A 17131-nucleotide genomic window follows, 5' to 3' on the forward strand; every position below is an offset into this window, starting at 1 on the left:
CAACGAACTGGGGGGCCCTCCCTACCCCGAGAGCTCCACCGTGGTAAATCTAGTGACAACAGAGGACAGCAGTGGAGGGAAGACGGCTGGCTTCCCAGCAGGATTTGGGAACTTGCTTTAAGCGTAAGTTAGTCACCATGGCATCTCACAGTACGGAGGGGGCTTTAAGAGGGCAGTGCGGCCAAGAAGCCCAAGAAGGCCCTGGGGTTGAGCTCCAAGGCTGCTGTTTCAAACCGGAGCCCACGTGACAGATCCAGCCCCGGAAGCCTGCTGACGTCTCTGGAAACACGGCTTCCGCTCTCCCCCGCCCTGGGCAGCAGCGCAGCACCCCACACGCTGTGGGGTCCCCTCCACTCGGCCTCCTGAGGCAGCTCCTCCTTCCAGCAAGGAACGTGTCTGGACCCTGCTGTCTCAGTGCTTTTGTGATTAAGCATTAGAAGGGCAACACCTTTCTAAGTTATTCAGAGAGAAAGCCCGGAGCAGGGTGAAGGGCGATGGGAAAGAAAGGAGGAGGGAGGGGGGCTTCACACCAGGGCAGAGGCCTTGGTGGGGAATCAGATGCCCCCTGCCCATGATGCCCTGGATGTGTGGGCAGGCTTGGGTCCCTGAGTAATCCACACAACCATCTGGAAGAGCCAGGACTTCTCCCAAGAAACAGGGCGGGTTAGAGAAATGTGTCTGAGAAGGTGTCAGGGCGTCAGAACCCCGTGAAGGGAGGAGGGTGGCAAGAAGGGCCCAGCACCCGGTGCTTCTGGGCAGTGACCCTTTACCAAGTGGGAGCTGCCTTGTGCCACCTATTTGTTGGCCCAGCTTTCCCATCAGCTGCCAGGCAGCACTACCCTTGCCACAAGGACGTTCCTGTTCCCCCCCCCGGGGGGGGGTGCTGGTTCTAAGGAAACAGGGGATGGCACTTACCCTGGCTCATCCCAAAGCAGACCCAGCTCCCCCGCCTGGCATGCTGTCATCTGTACCCCACCCCGAGAGTCTGGACCACACACACTGTGACTCTTTGCATCAGCAAACCACACTGGTTTCAGAGCAAGCACCTCCTCTCACTTGAATGGAGACCAGGTCACTTATTCTGGGCCTATGTCAGACCCAACCCAAAGCCCGTGCAGCTGGAGACCCTCGGGGAGAAGTATGGCCTGTCGGCCCCTTCTCAGCCATGCAAAGGCTGGAAAGAGGGAGGCGGCGGGAGGTCCACTAGGTGCCAGGGTGGCAGCAGTGAGTGGGAGACCCTCAGACACCTCCACCCCCCAAGATGCCCGTCTCTGGGATCTAATGCAGGGTCTCCACATACTTTGCAGCTTAATTGTTTTCCTCACTGTAGAAACAACTGCATACCACTTTGAATTTGCACTTCTTTTTGACATAAAACTGGTAATCCACATGGGTACTAAACTTCCTAAATCATTCCTCACTTCACAATAGAGCAGAGGGCAGTGCCACCAGCAGCTGTGGTTCCAAGCCACCCTCAGGGTCCTGAGGAAACGCTGAGCCCAGAGGTTTATGACCAGGGCTGCCAGGCAGTGGGATGTGGGTTTTGTAAAGACCCAGAATTTAGAGGCTAGAAGAGAAAAACAAAGTGGATCCTTTTCCGTGTCCCACTTCCTGGGGAAAGCCCAATCCCTGGGCACAGCCCAAGAGACTGTAGGGCCCCATACCTCTGAACCTCTGACCAGAGGCAAACCAGGGCTGGGGCTTTGTTTACCCCCGTCTCCATTGGGGAATCCAGCCAACTAAACCATGCTGACCCGGGAGAGCTTTGAGAGAAGAAAAATAAAGCCAAAATGCCATAAATTGCCAACTGCATTCCAGATGAGAAGTCCGCCACCTGTCATGTCAATTCCCCTACCCCCCTCGTTGCATGTTACTTTCAGTAACATGGCGAGCCACTTTGCTGCAGGCAAAGCAGGCTGGGGGCAGTAGCAGTCCTGAACTGGCCCACATGGGTACTGTCCCTTCCTGAAGTAGACCCTCCCTGAGGGCAAGGACCTCATGCAGTCCAGCCTGGTACTTGAAGTCCATGTTTAGAAAGTGGCTGCTGTGTGGCAAGCATATCAGTGGTCTTGCTATGGGTAAACTCCATGTTTAGGCATGGTCATTCCACTCCCAGAAGGAGAAAAACGCGAAAAAAACCAACACTTAACACAGGCACAAAAATTAGGAAGACAGAAAGCTAGAAAATGAAAGAATGTTTTCTTTCTTCTTTTTAAATAAAGTTGCTCAAAACGGCAACCTTTGGTGCTGGCAGAGAACTTGCTCTGGTTTAGTTGTCTGCATCAGAGCAAATAAAGGGTGTGGGTACCAACCTGGGCAAAAGCTACTTCAGTCCTGGGGGGTGGAGGTGTCGGGTCTAAGGTGCTGTGCTGAGGGCACCACTGCCACCTGGTGGCCACACATAAAAATTGCAGTGAAATGAGCTCCTTCAAGGACGGGAAATGCAAAAGTCAACTGCCAGGCAGCTTGACTCTCTGTGAAGAGAGCCAACAGATAGCCCCAAAAGAAGGGAGCTCCCCCTCTTCCAAAAAAACAAAACCAAAACAAAACAAAACCACTAAGAGGAAATAAACTAAAACAAACAGTAGAAATGAAAAACTGTCAAGTCTGAGTGTGCCTTTAAGTGATAGCCAGGCCCATCCACACTAGTAAGAAGTTCTACCCCGAGTTCAGGACACATCCTCTGAACGCAAGGCAGCCCCTGAGCAGCACAGGGGCCAGTGAAAGACCAGGAGAGACAGAGCCTTGGCTCCAGTAGGAGGTAGGAGATATTACGGTGGTGAGTGTGAGGCAACATGCAGAGCTACTAGAGCCAGGAGGCAGGCGAGCAGCAGGGCTCAGGTGACCTGACTCGAGTGGATCCACAAGTCGCCAAAGGCTTTTTGTAAGTCCTGACTTCTGTCCTGAAAGTACTTCATAAATGGCTGGGGAAACCAGGTGTGAAGTCCCATCCAGCCACCAGGTGGGGGCTGGACTTGAGATGTGCAGACTAACCTGAGTTCCAGCCAGACTGCCCCCACCTTCTGATGGCAAGGAATTGGTATGTTTTATATATTTAAATTATATATATAAATAATTTTAAAGATAAAAAAAAGGCAGATTATAACAGTACTAAATATTGGCTTTATTCTCCATAATTTTTAACTCCTGATCTTTCTAGGCAAAGATAATTGTTGATTATTGGGTATATGTATTTTCCTTTAAAGAAAAGAATGTGGAGTTAATTCACACATTTATGCTGTACTTTGCCCCTCCCTCCCTTCCCCCCATGTGCCCTCTATAGTGTCTACCACCCGGTTCCACTTGAAAAGGCCATGGATCCTATCTGAGAGGGAATCATGGCCCCACAATAGAACATCTAGATGCAGCTGCCCTGCAGCTGGAAGGCTTCAGGGCTCTGGTGAAGAAATGCCCACAGTCGAGCAGTTACTTTAGCTCACAACTGTGACAAAGTGTCTACCTGGCAAGAATGTCCCCCGCCGACTTGAGACAGGTCTGTTTTGGAGAAGAGATTGGGCCATGCACAGCACACGCGCTCTTCCGGCCAAGGACAACAGAATGCAGGTGGGGGGAGGGGGCTTTCAGTGGGACACCCCAAAACATAACGCCCAAGATCAAAACCAACCCCCCTGCTTTAATTATAACAAAACAATCTCATTGTGAAATGTCTGAGCTATCCTCCTGAGTCCACTCTTCCAAAGCAACGTGGCATTACGCCAAAGCAGATGACAGAGATACAATCTGCCGAGGCCTAGAGGCCTGGCCTGCGCAGGAGCCCAGCCTGCTCAGTCACAGGCTGTCACACCCCGTTTCCCAGAGCCTCACCTGGAGCTTGCGGGCCATGGCCACCACCTCATGGTCGGGAGGGTTGTACTTGTAGCAGTTGGAGAACATCAACCGGACATCAGCACCAAATTCCTGAGCATCGCGATACTCACGAGCCTCCAGTTTCGACTGGAAAAACAAGACAGGCTGTGTCTGCCTGTGCCAGCAGGGGGCGGCAGCAGGGAGGACTCCCTGCAGGAGCAAGCTGGTGTCCTCAGGGGCTTGGGCTTTAACCCAGACCCCAGTTCTCAGCATCAGGTGGAAAGGAGGCATTCAGCAGCAAGTCTCAGGGCTGGGAAGTGCCCTGCTAGGGTGCAAACACACCCATGGGGTCACTGTGTCTGGCGAAGGGGCACGTGGACACAGAATCCACAGAGGCACAGCTTAAGCCAGATATGGAAAGAGGCCGGGCCCAGTTCTGACCAGGCGTACACTTGTCTTGGTGACACAGGGCAGGACACTGGTCAAAAGGAACACAGCACTATCCTCTGCTGTGCCCATCCCATTTTTGGGCAGGCTTACTCCACTCCCAGGAGAAAAATGCAAAAGAGCTTAAAATAAACAACAAACAAAAGGCCTCAGAATACCAGTGAAAATGCCAGCACTTGCGTGTCTCCTCCGAGAGAAGACATGAAGTCCCTCCCATGAGAGAGAGCCTGGCCAAGTTACCTGGAGCACCTAACCTGTGCAAGGCCCTGTGGGGACTGGGCCCCAAGGCCAAAAAGGGCTCGTCCCCAGATGCAGGGGAGGGCAGCACCGCTGTCTGGGACCAAAATCGCCATTGGCTGGGAGCATGTCCCCCAGAGCTCCCAGCAGGGGGCGCTGGGCCCCTTTGGGCTGGGGAGTCTAGAGCGGGGGCTGGGGCAGTTCCCAGGAGCCTCGCGGCCCACCTTGATTGTGCTCATGTCCATGGGGTGCTTGATGATGTCACAGTAGTCGTGCAGGCCCAGCGCCTCCACATCCACGGGCTTGTAGAAGGGCCAGGCATAGGCGGCGTGCTTCTTGGCGAACATCTCCTTGAGGATACCACTGCAGCACTTGAGCTGCTCTGAGACCTTGCTGCTCTTGTCTGGCGCCGGGTGTTGCTGCGAGTCAGGCGCATCCTTCTTGGGGGGCTTCACGGGCCGGCTGCTCTCCCGCCGGGGGCCCAGCTTGGTGGTCTTGGGCTCTGGGGGCAGCGAGGGTGGCTCGTGAATGGGGTCGATGGTGGTGGGGGTGGTGGTATCCGCTTTCCTCTTAACACCCTTCTTTGTCTGCCAAGAGTACATGTGTGACAGTACGGTCAGGGGTGCGGCTGGCATAGTGGGTGCTTGGGGTCACTCCTGAGGCCAGGTCCTTCCCAAGGTCCCAACTCTCTGGGGAAAGGGAGGCCCTGTCCCACTACTCTGCTCCGCAGTTGGGACAAGCCCCTGCCAAGGGGAGGAGAATGTGCGCCACCGAGTACAGGAGCTGCTCACCAGAGGCTAACGAAACCTCCTGAAGCAGCTTCCCACTCAATGCCAGGGGCCCCCAGAGCAAGGCCTGCCACTTGGCCACTGCGGGAAGCACGTGTCAGAGGCTATTTAGCCAGCCTCTGCCAACATGAATGGTCTAAATCAGAAGTAGGAGGGACCAGCAAGCCCCAGGAAGAGTGACTGCATTACGGGGTCTTTGGGTCAACAGCAGGGCGTCAGCTTCTGGGATGTACTGACTCAAACACGCCAAGATCCCCGAGACACCCACCAGTGCCCCGGGAACCAGACAGGCTTTGCATGAAGCACTGGCAAGGGTGGGTGGGTGACTGTCTCCTGCAAACCTCGCTGTTGTGGCCAGCGTGTGTGCGCGCGAGGTGGCAAGAGCTCATCGGTGGTCAGGCTGGGCCATACACACGTATGCATGCATGGCACTCACCTTCACAGGTTGGGGGGTGGCCGCAATGATGGGCGGGTGGCTCTGCACGGGCTGGGGGGCTGGCGTGGGTGGGGGTGGTGGCTGGGGGGGCACCGGCGGGGGCGTCTGCAGTGGTTGGGGAGGCACCACTGTCACGACGGAGGTCTGGACGATGAGGTCTGGGGTGACGGCGGGGAAGGGGTGAGGTGTGGTCTGCACAGGCGGTGGGTTCTGCTGAGAGGTCTGGGTCTGCGGAGGAGTCGATGCTTGCGTTGTGTTTGGTACCGTCGAGACGCCAGGTTTTGCTGTCCCTACCAATCATCAAAAAGACACGTGGTTAGATGCCGAGTCTGACGCATACAGGCTGACCTTGTGGGGACAATGCCATGTGTGGCAAGCACACATCTTCGTGGACATGGCACACAGTGTCACTGTAACTATCTGCCTAAGAGACAGAACTGCTTGGACACCCCGGACCTTGGCCAAGTCTGCCCAACTGCCCCGGGGCTCTGACAGCAGCGGCACACAGCATGCCGCACTGCCCGGGGGGTCCTGGCTGCAAGTCCCCAGCTGGGCACACAGACTCCTCATGAGCATGAAGACCCAGGCCGAAGAACAGAAATGGGGGAATGTTTCTGGGAGCTTCGGGCAGTGCCATCCCCATTCCCAAAAGCACCGCCTCTGAGCAAGCATTCCTGGCAGGGGCCCGGCATCACTAACTATGGCCAAGGCTTCTGGAAACCGGCAAACCCCATCTCCCTGAGCCATCAGGGAGGCCGGCTGGCTGATGCCTCCCTGCAGCTGTGCAGAGACGCCTGGACATACAAGGCCCCACGTCTGCCCCACATGCAGACCAAACCCCTGAGCCCAGGGAGGGGGGCGGGGTCCTTGGCTGGGCGCCTCTCAGCAGGTTCTGTGGAGACCAGCTCTCCTTGGTCAGCCCTCAGCACTGCAGGGCAGCTGACTCCTTAAGCTCCTGTGAAGCCATCGCTTCTGAGCAGGGTGGGAAGCCAGGTGAAAGCCGGCTCCTAAGAGAAGCACACAGCTCACGGCACAGCCACCTTGCCAGTGCCGCCATTCTGCAGCACAGCCGTGGACGGCAAGCCGTGGACGCAGAAGGCGGGAGTGGGTGCTGACATAGACGAGGCAGGCTCGACTTCAGAAGACTTGGCACCAAAAAGCCAGCATGGCTCCAACACAAGCACATTAAGATCATTCAGATAACAAGCCTCGAGGCTCTAGGAGAGGGGTATTAGTTAAAATTGCCTTTGGTCAGGTTCATTTCTTCTCTCTAAAATGGAAAAGCAGAGCCTATCTATGGCACTGGCGGGGTGAAGAATTCAAGTAACTTAAAAACGCTTTGAAAAGGTTACACTTTCTTCTTAACTGAAGTTTATCAAAAAAAGGCAGGGCTGTTATTTCTACTTTGAGAGAACCTGGCCCCACTGTATCCAACTAGCAACATGGCAGCCAGTGTGTAATGCAGCCATCTTGCCACCACTGTTAGTCCTCCACTGGGGGTGCAGAAGGGCAAAGACTCGGGAGAAATAAAGCCATTTCCTCACTCTTTCGGTGTGAGATAAACAGTGCTGGGGTCCCCTACCTGCTTCTTTCCTCCCACGTCCTCTTCCTTTCGCCTGGACTATCATGATCTCCGTTTCTTCTGTGGGCAGTTCATTGATTTTTTGCAAGAAGAGCTTCTCCAGAGCTTCTGCCATTAAGACTATGTCATCTCCAGGCTGGAAGAGAAGACACGTGGGGCGAGGGTCAGAAAGCCCTCCTACTTTTCTAAGCAGAGCAAGAGCCACCCACCCACCCCTGGCCCAAAGGTGAAGCATCAGACTCAGCGTCCCTGAGCTGAACCCCAAAGGGCCACAGCACAGCCCCACCAGCAGGCATCACAGAGCTGCATGTGCCTGCAGGGGAGCTGAGGCAGCACCTCCCTCTCCAGCCTTTAAGCTCTGGCCTGAGAAACCATCCTCATGCCTTAAGCATCTAATCATGTGCCAATCACAGACAGGCACCCTCCCTTCCAGTAGGGCCTCATTTGACACAATTCAGCTTCACTAGACATCCTTGAATTGCACGGGATTTCCTGCCATAGATACGTTAGCAGGATTCCACTATGTTCCCCAGCACGTCCCCATGGCAGCTCACGGGATGTGGGGCAATGTCCAACTCACACTGCCTTATGGGTCCCCACTGTCCCCTTATCTGTAACATGCTGTTCCCCACTCGGCTCAAAAATGAGAACCTTGTCTGTGCACATTTCGCTTAAACGTAGTGGTGAGAACTGAGACTTTTAAAAATGTGGTAAACTTCAAGAAACTCACCTACCCATCTCTTCTGGGCAATTTTACCCACTACACCAGCAGAGGTCAAAAGCTGAGTTCTGTATAGGGTCTCCCTCCAGGGCCGTTCTATTTGAAAGGGTTGGTTTTAATCACATCTGTGGTCTGAACTGTAAATAAATGATCCGGCTTCATGGCATAGCCGAGCCGAAAGGTTTGGCTACGGGGTTAAGAAGTGATCTTCAGGTCTATGTGTAAACAGCAAGTGACACTCGATGCCATGGCCCGAGTTGACAATAGTCATGTTCACAGTTCCAGACGTGGTGGGCCCCAATGCCCCCTCTCACATCAAGGGTTCTGAGTCCACCTTTGCACAACTCCAGTTTAGTAGCCTTCTTCCCGATAATTTACATCATCCAAACGGGCATTATAATAAGTTGTCACTGTCTTTCTCACACCTTTTCTACTAGACATGCTCAAGAACCAAACTCCCAAGGGCATCGGAAGCACATGCTTCAAGCTAACAAGGATGGTTTGGACATAAAACACGGCAGCACCCCTCTCCCAGCAAAAGAGACCAGCAGCCACAGGCAAGACCATGGGTTTTACTACCCCTGGCCTCTACCAGTCTCCTCTGCAGGACTCCACTCCCGCCCATTCCAGCGCCCCGCCCCTGGGTTCTAGACATGCCTGCCTCTCCCTCCTCCTCCCCTTCACAAGGGCAGCTGGACACTGGCCCCCACGTCTCACCTTATTGTAGATGTAACAATTTGTAAACATAGTGTTGAAGTCCTGGATACATTCCTGAGCATTCCAGTAATAGTTGTTTTCCAAGCGCTTCTTTATTGTTCCCATATCCATAGGTGTTTTAATGATCTTATAGTAATCCTGGAGAGGAGAGAGAGAGAGAGAAATAGAGAGAGAGAGAGAGAGAGAGAGAGAGGGAGAGGGAGAGAGAGAGCGAGCGAGAGAGAGAGCAAAGGCCGACGTCACCTCTGTGGCCACATGGCTCTCGCGCGGATCTCTTTCAAGAGCCCAAAGCTCTTCCACAGCAGTGAGCAATCTCAAGGGAACCCCAAGATAAAGTGGACCAGGGAAGGATCCTCCAACACTGTGTGGAAAACATGCAAGTTTGCCAACTGCCCCGTCTGCGAGTAGGTTGTCTTTTTGAGATCTAGATTTTTCTATTTTTTTGATGCTAATATATCCTTCCATTTTAAACGAATAATAGGGAGAACAGACAGCCTTTAAAAAGCAATTCTTTTCTAGTAAAACCACCTGTGGCAGGTTCTACTTTCTCCCCACCATATCTGAAATTATACTCATCCATAAAATGCAAACTACAGTGCTCTTAACAAGGTTGCCGGTTTCAACCCCACATGGGCCACTGTGAGCTGCGCCCTCCACAACTAGATTGAAACAATTACTTGACTTGCAGCTGATAGGTCCTGGAAAAACACACTTAAATAAATAAAAGTTAAAAAAAAAAGAAAAGCAAACTACAGAACCAGCAGTTGAGCCCACCCCCAACAACTAGAAGCATGTCTTGCTTTCCGTCACACTGAAGAAACATGGAGCTGAATTCCACTTTCAGTCAAGTTCATCGGACTTCCACTTCTTTTACTTGCGCAGTCTACCACTATGGAACAACTAACAACCAACTAAGTTAATCGCCACATGAGGAATCTGCACAGCTTTCACAAGCCTCAAGTGAAAAAAACAAAAACAAAACAACAACAGACCTACACCTCGGATCTTACTCTTACACAGAAGGAGCCAGATGACAGGCGTAGATGTCCTAAAGCCTTTCGGATCAAATACCATCGCCACAACTTTTCCCTAAATCTGCAATACTAAATAACCAGAGGTTTATTCTTAAAAATAAGCACAGGGGAGTCGGGGGACGGGTAGGGAAGGACCTGGGCTTCCTGGTGGAAGGCTCACAGAGGGCTCAGCAGGCAGCCAGCCAGCCCCCAACCCCAGAACTAGGCTTGGGGGGAATCAGAACCCCGTCCAGTGGAAGCCTGATAGTAGCAAGTGCTGAGTTCCTGCCTAGGAACAGTGGTGTGCAATACTGGAAAGGAGAGCTGGGGGTATGAGGTTCTGAGTTGCTCGGACAGCCTAAAGCAAGGAACGAAAGCCACTGGCTTCCATGGAAGGGCGGGCACAGATCCCAGCCCGAGACACGCTGGCCAGGAGGCTGCAAGGAGAGACTGGACCAGCCTTTCGACATTGTCTCATTCTCTGACCACCTCTCCCCAGAGAACCAAGTCCAAATATAACTGCCTCACTGGAAATTTAGATTTTCTTTTATGGCCAAAGGTCTCAGAATGGTGTCAGTCACTTTAAGTGGCCAAGGTGTGTCAAGGGGCTCAAAGGCTAACAGGACAGTGGCTGAGGATGGAGGGGGTGAGAAGACAAAAGGGAGGTGGCAGGGGAAGGGCCTGACAAGGGGGGCAGTAGGGTTAGCGACACGACAGTCCAACCACACACGGGTACTGAATTTAAAAGAGGCAGACATTCTAATGGGCCAGGGGCCAAAATGCAGGTAAAGATCTGGAAGGCATCAGAAAACAGAAAAAGGAGCCCTTTTTTGGCTGGCCCTATTCACATCACCTGCGGTGGGGGTGGGGTGGGGGTGGTCCCTGAGAAACAGGGCTTTAGCTCGACACTGCTCCCACCCTGCCATCCCCTGTGCCCCCCGCCTGCTCCTCCTGATCCCCACCCTCCCTGAAGATACCGGATCAGGGCCGCCACTGTTGATCAGTCTCTGTCCTACGTCAGAGGTGCTGAGGGTGATGTCAAGTCACAGAGACGGGGGTTCACACTGTGCCCGTGGGGAGCCTCCACCTCAGAGACCTCGGCCTCCTAAAGCCCTCGGCCTAACAGACCTCCCTCCCCTGCGTCTGTCCCACTGGCTGGGAAGCTGCCTTCTGGAGATCTCGGGTCCCCCCATGCCCCTTTCTCCTTTGCCTCACCCTCTCGGCTCTGTGCGCCATTCTGCACAAACCAACCCCTCCTCCATTCTGGCCCTGTCGCACTTCCCTTCAAAGCCAAATTTCTTGAAATGATGGCTTCGCGTCCTCACCTTCTCATTCACACCGTCGAGAATCTGGTTTCTACTTCTGCGTCCCATCTTCCTAAGGTCACCAATGCCCTCCTGAAGGCCAACAGGAGGGTCAGGTCGGAATCCTCATCTTTGGCCTCCTGGGAGCCTCCACTATGGAGACACGGGAAACTGCGCTCTGATGGCAGGCTCCCGCCTCCCTCCCACGAGCTAAAAGCCAAGGGCCCTCCTGATTCCCGCCCCCGGCTGCGTCTCCCTGTTCTTTGCATTTGCTCTGGGAAGGTCACCCTCACCTGTGGGCTGCGCATGACCAGCTCAGCCAGAGACCAGTGTAGCGACCTCTCCGAGGAGAGCCTCCCTCCAAGTGACAGGCTGGCTGCCCCTACTCCCTGTCACGGCCAGTGACGCAGGGCTTCTGAAACCCAGATGTGCCGGACCCTCTTCGGCCTCTACCCCCTTTCCTGAGCCGGTTCATGACCTGACCTGCCTCTTCCTTCCTGAGTGCACATGACACACATTCAGCAGGCACAGTACTGAACAGCTGTCACAGACACAGTGACCTTCTTCAAGCCAGGAGGGTCACACCGGTGCGTTCATCCTTCTTGAAACTGGGTGCCTGGCTGAGGCTTCTACAGCTGTGCAGTGCTAGCACGCACACTCCCACTCGGGCTGTCTAATTCCAATCCCTTGTCCAGGGGCTGGGGGTGTAGGGGTGGGACTTGGCCAACAGCAGAGGGCAACTTAAGACAATCAGTCCTTGGTGCTTTAAAGAAAAGAAAAAACATTTATCCCGTTTATTCCCCAACGTTGCATTAGGGATACAAGTTGAATTTCCAGAATCCTTTGCTACGGCTGTGGGCAAACGGAAACCTCTCTAGAGAGAAAAGAGACGCGGGGGTACAAAAGAACAAGAGCCAGTGCAGGACGGCCAGGATAGGGCGGGCAGGCGTGAGGGAGCGTGCAGAGGCAGCCGGGCAAAACTGCACCCACACGCGCTCCAGCCAGGCCGCCTCCAGGAGCGCGCTCCCTGGGAGGTAATCTACCACCTTTCCTGCACCGCGCTCTGGCTGACGCTGACGCCAGTGCCAGAAGAGTGTTCTCGCAGCAAGCCAGCAAGCCAGTCCCCTCCCAACTGCATCTACCTCTCCTAGGCCAGCTGACCGCACCTGAGAGGGGGCGCAGGGGCAGATCCCTAGTGCCCCCACTTCAACTCCCCATGGAATGGAAGGAAATCTGTAAGCACTCCTTCACCGTTGTTTCAACCGGTCTCGGCACCATTATTTCCTGGGAGCCCAAGCTCTAAGAAGCCAGTGAGCACGTCCTCTGACCTCCCCCATCTCCTCATCAGGACTGCCCAAACCACTGAGTCCGGGCTCTGCAGGTCCTGGAGTCCAGAGCTGGGCCCCTGCTTTCACAGCTCAATGTGTGTCTCCCTGCCTGCGTCTGCTCGCGGCCCAGAGCAGCGCAGGAGACCTGCACGACTACTCCCCAAACTACTCACAGGGAGGTTTAGCTTGACAGCATCCACAGGCTGCTGGAAAGGCCATGCAAACTGGTGTTTCCATAGTGTCTTGAGCACCACTTTGAGCAGATATTGCAGTTGGTTGGTCTGCCTCTTGGGCTTGTTGGGGTTTGAGGTCTCCGGGGGCGGGGGATTGGTGCTGGCTGCGTTGGCTTGCTGGGGTTGGGCCTGGGCCTGCGTTGTAGACATTTGGGTAGTTTCTAGTCCATCCCCCATTATGGGCAGATTTCTCAATCTTGTCCCAGGGCCGCTCTCCGCAGACATTCTACTGATCCCATCACATTCTTCACCGGGCACTCTACAAGGGAAGAGAAAAGCCACCGTCAGAGACCAGGCAGCAGAGAGGCACCAACGTAATGACTTGCCCATCCCCCCTCTCCCCTCCGCTGGGGCCGCCAAGGACTGAGCTCCTCTGGCAGACTGGTCAGGTCAGCCAAGGAGCCACTCCACACACTGACTAAAAGGGTCCCAGGTCTGCTCTCCTCAAAAACTCGTCATCCAGCAGCAGAAAGATGAGGTACCAGTGGAGAGAGACGGTATGGAAGCGAGACAAACAGGAGTACGGAGCTCACCGGGAAGAAGGGACAATGAGCCACAAACCAGGTTCTCACAGTGTCTGAGAGCTTTTAGCAGACACTGCCTGTGTGTGAGAAAGGACGATCTGCAAGGTCCAAATCTGTCATTTACATTTTATAGTTTGCACGTGTGGCTCACGAACCATAGCCCCAAGTCAGGAGAGTTTGGTAGCCGGGGCCGGGCAGGGCAGAGCAGACGGTGGGCTGCCCGCCTTGGAGGGCCCCGTCCACGGCAGTGCTCCAGGCAAAGCCTCACGGTTACTCAGAACAGCTTCTGGCAACTTAATACATGTTTGCTAATTAAAGAAATCCCACAAGGAAACTGCTGATAACACAATAATGAATGCATACTCAACCTCCTGTTTTATTAACTAGCTTTTCAAAGTTTACTTATAGAGGTACAGAGGCCCCCCGTGACCTGCACGGGAGGAGGTGAGAACCCCACTCAGTGCCTGTCTGAACACCCTGTCCTGTGCACTCCTCTCGCCTACCAACCCCTGCTTCAGGCCACACCAAACTCTGCCAACAGCACCCCAACAAGGGCAACCTTATGCACCTGTTCGGTTATTCCGAAGGTCAAGGATACAAGTTTCTATCGCCAAACTGCCCTCCAGAAACACAAACCCACCCCTTCCTTGAGTGCTGAGAGTTCCCACACACTATTAATAAGAATAAACATCTGCTCAGACGTGTGCTGACCATTTGCATTCTTTTTGTGCACTATTTTTCTGACACTCTTCTACTGGCAAGAAAAAGCAATGATCAGCTTTAAACCCAGTGCCCAGAAGGAGCTGCCTGCATCGGAGGGGCATCTGCATAATAAACCCAGAAGTCAGTGGGGTAAGAGTACCGCTCTGGCTGAGGAAGTCTGGCAAGCGCTTAGGACAAAGGTCTGATTTTAGGACCACAGGACTCTGGTTGGCGGAGGGGACAAGGCAAGGACAGGGCAAGCTGTCATGGCCTTCTTTCTTGAACATTCTTAGCACATGCCAGGCACTCTAGCTGCTGATGAATTACTTTATAATTCAGTCCAAGTGTAATTTAAACCAAGCTTCCCACATAGGTTTTTATAAATGCAGTTCTGGCAAATCATCAAATCTTAAAAGCACCGGGGGAGAGCGTGCAATGTAAAAGCAACTGAGTGGTAAGTCTGTCACGTGTGGGGGTGGGGGGAGCTGTGGAGAGCTGGACCTCCTGGGGCAGACAGGCTGATTGGCCCACACGTGGGTCCTGGCTGCAGGATGAGCCCGAGGGGTGACGAAAGCAATACGGCCAGACAGACAGCTTTCCTTCCATGGCGCTCTGGCCAACCAGAGGGACAGCCATCGACTGTCTAGGATGGCGCTCCAAGGAGGCGGCCGCCACTGGGAGGGGACCTGTGTGGAAGCATCAAGGCCACAGTGCGCAAGACCTGGAATCTTCCAGATTCAGTCTGAGAACTGAATCCATGTTTGCTTCAAGAGGAAGGACTGTTTTGTTTTTTTAATCCTTTTTCACCAAATAGATAAAAGAGATTAAGAGTGCTTTTTGCCTATTCAGAGATGATATGCCAATCACTTAAAAAAATTCTGAATAATTCCCTAACCCTTTAGTGCACAGACGAGGACAACACGAGGAGAGAAACACACCTGTGCCACCTGCGTCCAGGCACCCAGGATGCAAGAGGGAGGATGGACCAGAGCACGAGGCAGGTGTCTAGAAGTGCTCTTGCAACCCACGCCGAACTGAAGTATTTAATGAGGTCCAACTGCGTCTAAGACACCAGGTGAGAATTTACAGTCGCGCCCTCCCAGGGCACTCCAGAGCCTCAAATGGCTCCTGTGGTGACCTCTATGACAGGTGTACTCTACCCGAACTCCCAGCAGGCAGAACACTGACAGGAAGGGGATGAGGGAGGGCTTCCGGGTGCCAAGCTGCTTCCCGGTACCTCTTGCACACGTGGTACTAGAGATGGGGAAGGGGCACCCAGAGCTGGCAGGAGAACGTCATGGCGATTAGAGCTGGAGACCAGCTGGACAGCAGCACGTGGGCAGCATCCCCAAGCTGAGTGCAGCATGCCGGGAGTGCAGGACCACAGGGGGCATTCCCCTCAGGCACTTCATTTGACAGTGGGCCTGGTGGGACATGGCGATAATACAGCAAGCTTGCAGGAACATAGTGGACTCCAACAGTTTCCAAAAGCAGATATGACTGAGTAGGCCTGCTCCAGGCCCTGGGGATACAAGGCACTTCCCGTTTCCCATCGGGGTACCTGTGGTATGAGTGTGGCCAGAGCTAATGGCCACTTGTGGTACAGGAAAGCAGTGCCTGTGGCATGAATCAAGACCGGGCATGGAGACAGAGGTGCACGGGTGGGAGGGAGGCACGTGAGGTGAGCCTGATTGGGAGCGTGGCAAGGACAGGTGGGCCCAGAGCCCAGAGACTTGAGTAAAGGAACCCCCATGAGAGCAGGAAGGAGGCCACCCATATATCCCCAGGAGAAGCATCCCTAGGCTGGGGTAAGAGGTGGAATCATCAGAAAGAGCTTGCTCACAGAAGAGAGCACACGGAAGAGAAACCTGGCTCAGCTGAGTCTGGCTGAGCACACACACTGGTGACCAAGGTGCAGGGGGGCCCGGTGGGTAGCCTGAAGAGGGGACAGAAGGAGGCAGCACCCTGGCAGCTGCACTGGCAGTGCACGGAGCCCTGCAGACCAAAGGCGCACCTTCATCCTGAGGTGAGTGGCAAGGAGCAGAGAAGGGGATTTCTCTAAGTTCTCCGCTTTAGTCGCTCAAGAGTGGGACCTCAGCCTCAGAGAAGCAGGGTCTACAGCCATCTCAGCCATCTGCAGAGCGCCACGCCAGGGCTCAGGTTAGGCTGTGGGAGGGTTCCCACACTATTACATTATCTGGACAGAACTTAACAATGTTGTTTTATTCTCATGGTATTTAATTTTACTGATATCCATGTGTGGCTTCTGATTTCGTTTTCTTTCAAAATAAAGGTACTATAATAAAACAGTAAACTGATTTAAAATCACACACACACAACCCACAGTTAATGATACAAATATCAAGACAAGACAGGGGTGAAGCGGAGTGGTGAGCGCACCCCGGCCTGCAGGAGAGCCATGGGGGAAGTGGGAGGGCTGTCCATGTGTAGAGGGCCTCCGGCTTGTGGCCTCACTCCGTGACTCTCCCCGGAGGGGAACCAGCCAAGACTGACTGCAGATGGAGAAGCCAGTAGGCCAGGAGAACATGCAGGAAACTTCTGGAAAAGGGAGGACGGAGCGGTGTTCACAGGATGGCAGAGACTGACATGGGTAGGTAAGCAAATGGAGGTAAGTATTTATTGGGCAACTACAGAAACTGGAGGTGGAGCCCGTGAGACAGGAGACAGGTGAGTGACGTGGACAACGTGCCAGTTGGCCAGGAAGTAGCCTTTAGTCCAATGGCTGCCAATGAAGCCGAGAGAGGTATAGGTCACATCGAGTGTGTGTTCTGGCAGAAGCGAAGCCTCACAATTAGAGAAAGAAGGAAGGCAGTGAAGCAGATGCCTGCAGTCAGCTGCGAGAGGGTTTCCAAGCAGTAGGACCCACGTGCCCCAAAGGACCAAAGGGACAAACGCCCTTGTCATGAAGGGAGGCCTGGATGTGCTTGAGAAGCAAGCCTGGGAGGGTAGCATTAAGTTCAGTTTCCACCATTAGACTTCCCCTGGAAAGAAGCTCGGGGATCACACAGCCAATCACATACCCAGTGAACCCTGGCAGGCAAGGGGCAGGGGCAGCCCCACTCCGGGCTCCGGGCTCAGGGCAGTGGAGTCCTGTCAGCCACAAGGATGCCAAGTCCCACCAGGAGGACGCAGCCCTATACATTTTCCATTAAGCAAAGACATTCAGGAAATCTCCAAGCCATGTCCCTAAGGCAAAATGCAGTCGTCAAGGTAACTGACTTCTGGAGCGCTGGGGCTGGGCTATGTCTTCTCTCCCCAAATGGGCTGTCTG

The 17131-nt window shown here is 54.0% G+C and overlaps 1 protein-coding gene across 6 annotated transcripts in view; it reads right to left on the minus strand.

Moving 5' to 3' along the window:
* BRD4 (bromodomain containing 4) overlaps positions 1 to 17131 on the minus strand; it is a gene marked incomplete at its 3' end in the record, with an annotated part of 77464 nt that overhangs the window by 19700 nt on the left and 40633 nt on the right. For all 6 annotated transcript variants that reach the window (XM_081077031.1, XM_081077032.1, XM_081077028.1 and 3 more), the window contains exons 2-7: positions 12554 to 12872; positions 8736 to 8873; positions 7298 to 7433; positions 5716 to 6005; positions 4716 to 5078; positions 3826 to 3954 (exon numbers count right to left, since the gene is read on the minus strand). In XM_081077031.1, the coding sequence (XP_080933157.1) occupies positions 3826 to 3954; positions 4716 to 5078; positions 5716 to 6005; positions 7298 to 7433; positions 8736 to 8873; positions 12554 to 12838 (1341 nt within the window). In that variant the 5' untranslated portion in view covers positions 12839 to 12872. The remainder of the gene's footprint in view (positions 1 to 3825; positions 3955 to 4715; positions 5079 to 5715; positions 6006 to 7297; positions 7434 to 8735; positions 8874 to 12553; positions 12873 to 17131) is intronic.

The sequence above is a fragment of the Rhinolophus hipposideros genome, assembly GCF_964194185.1.
Source record: "Rhinolophus hipposideros genome assembly, chromosome: 16".
NCBI classification, from domain to species: Eukaryota; Metazoa; Chordata; class Mammalia; order Chiroptera; family Rhinolophidae; genus Rhinolophus; species Rhinolophus hipposideros.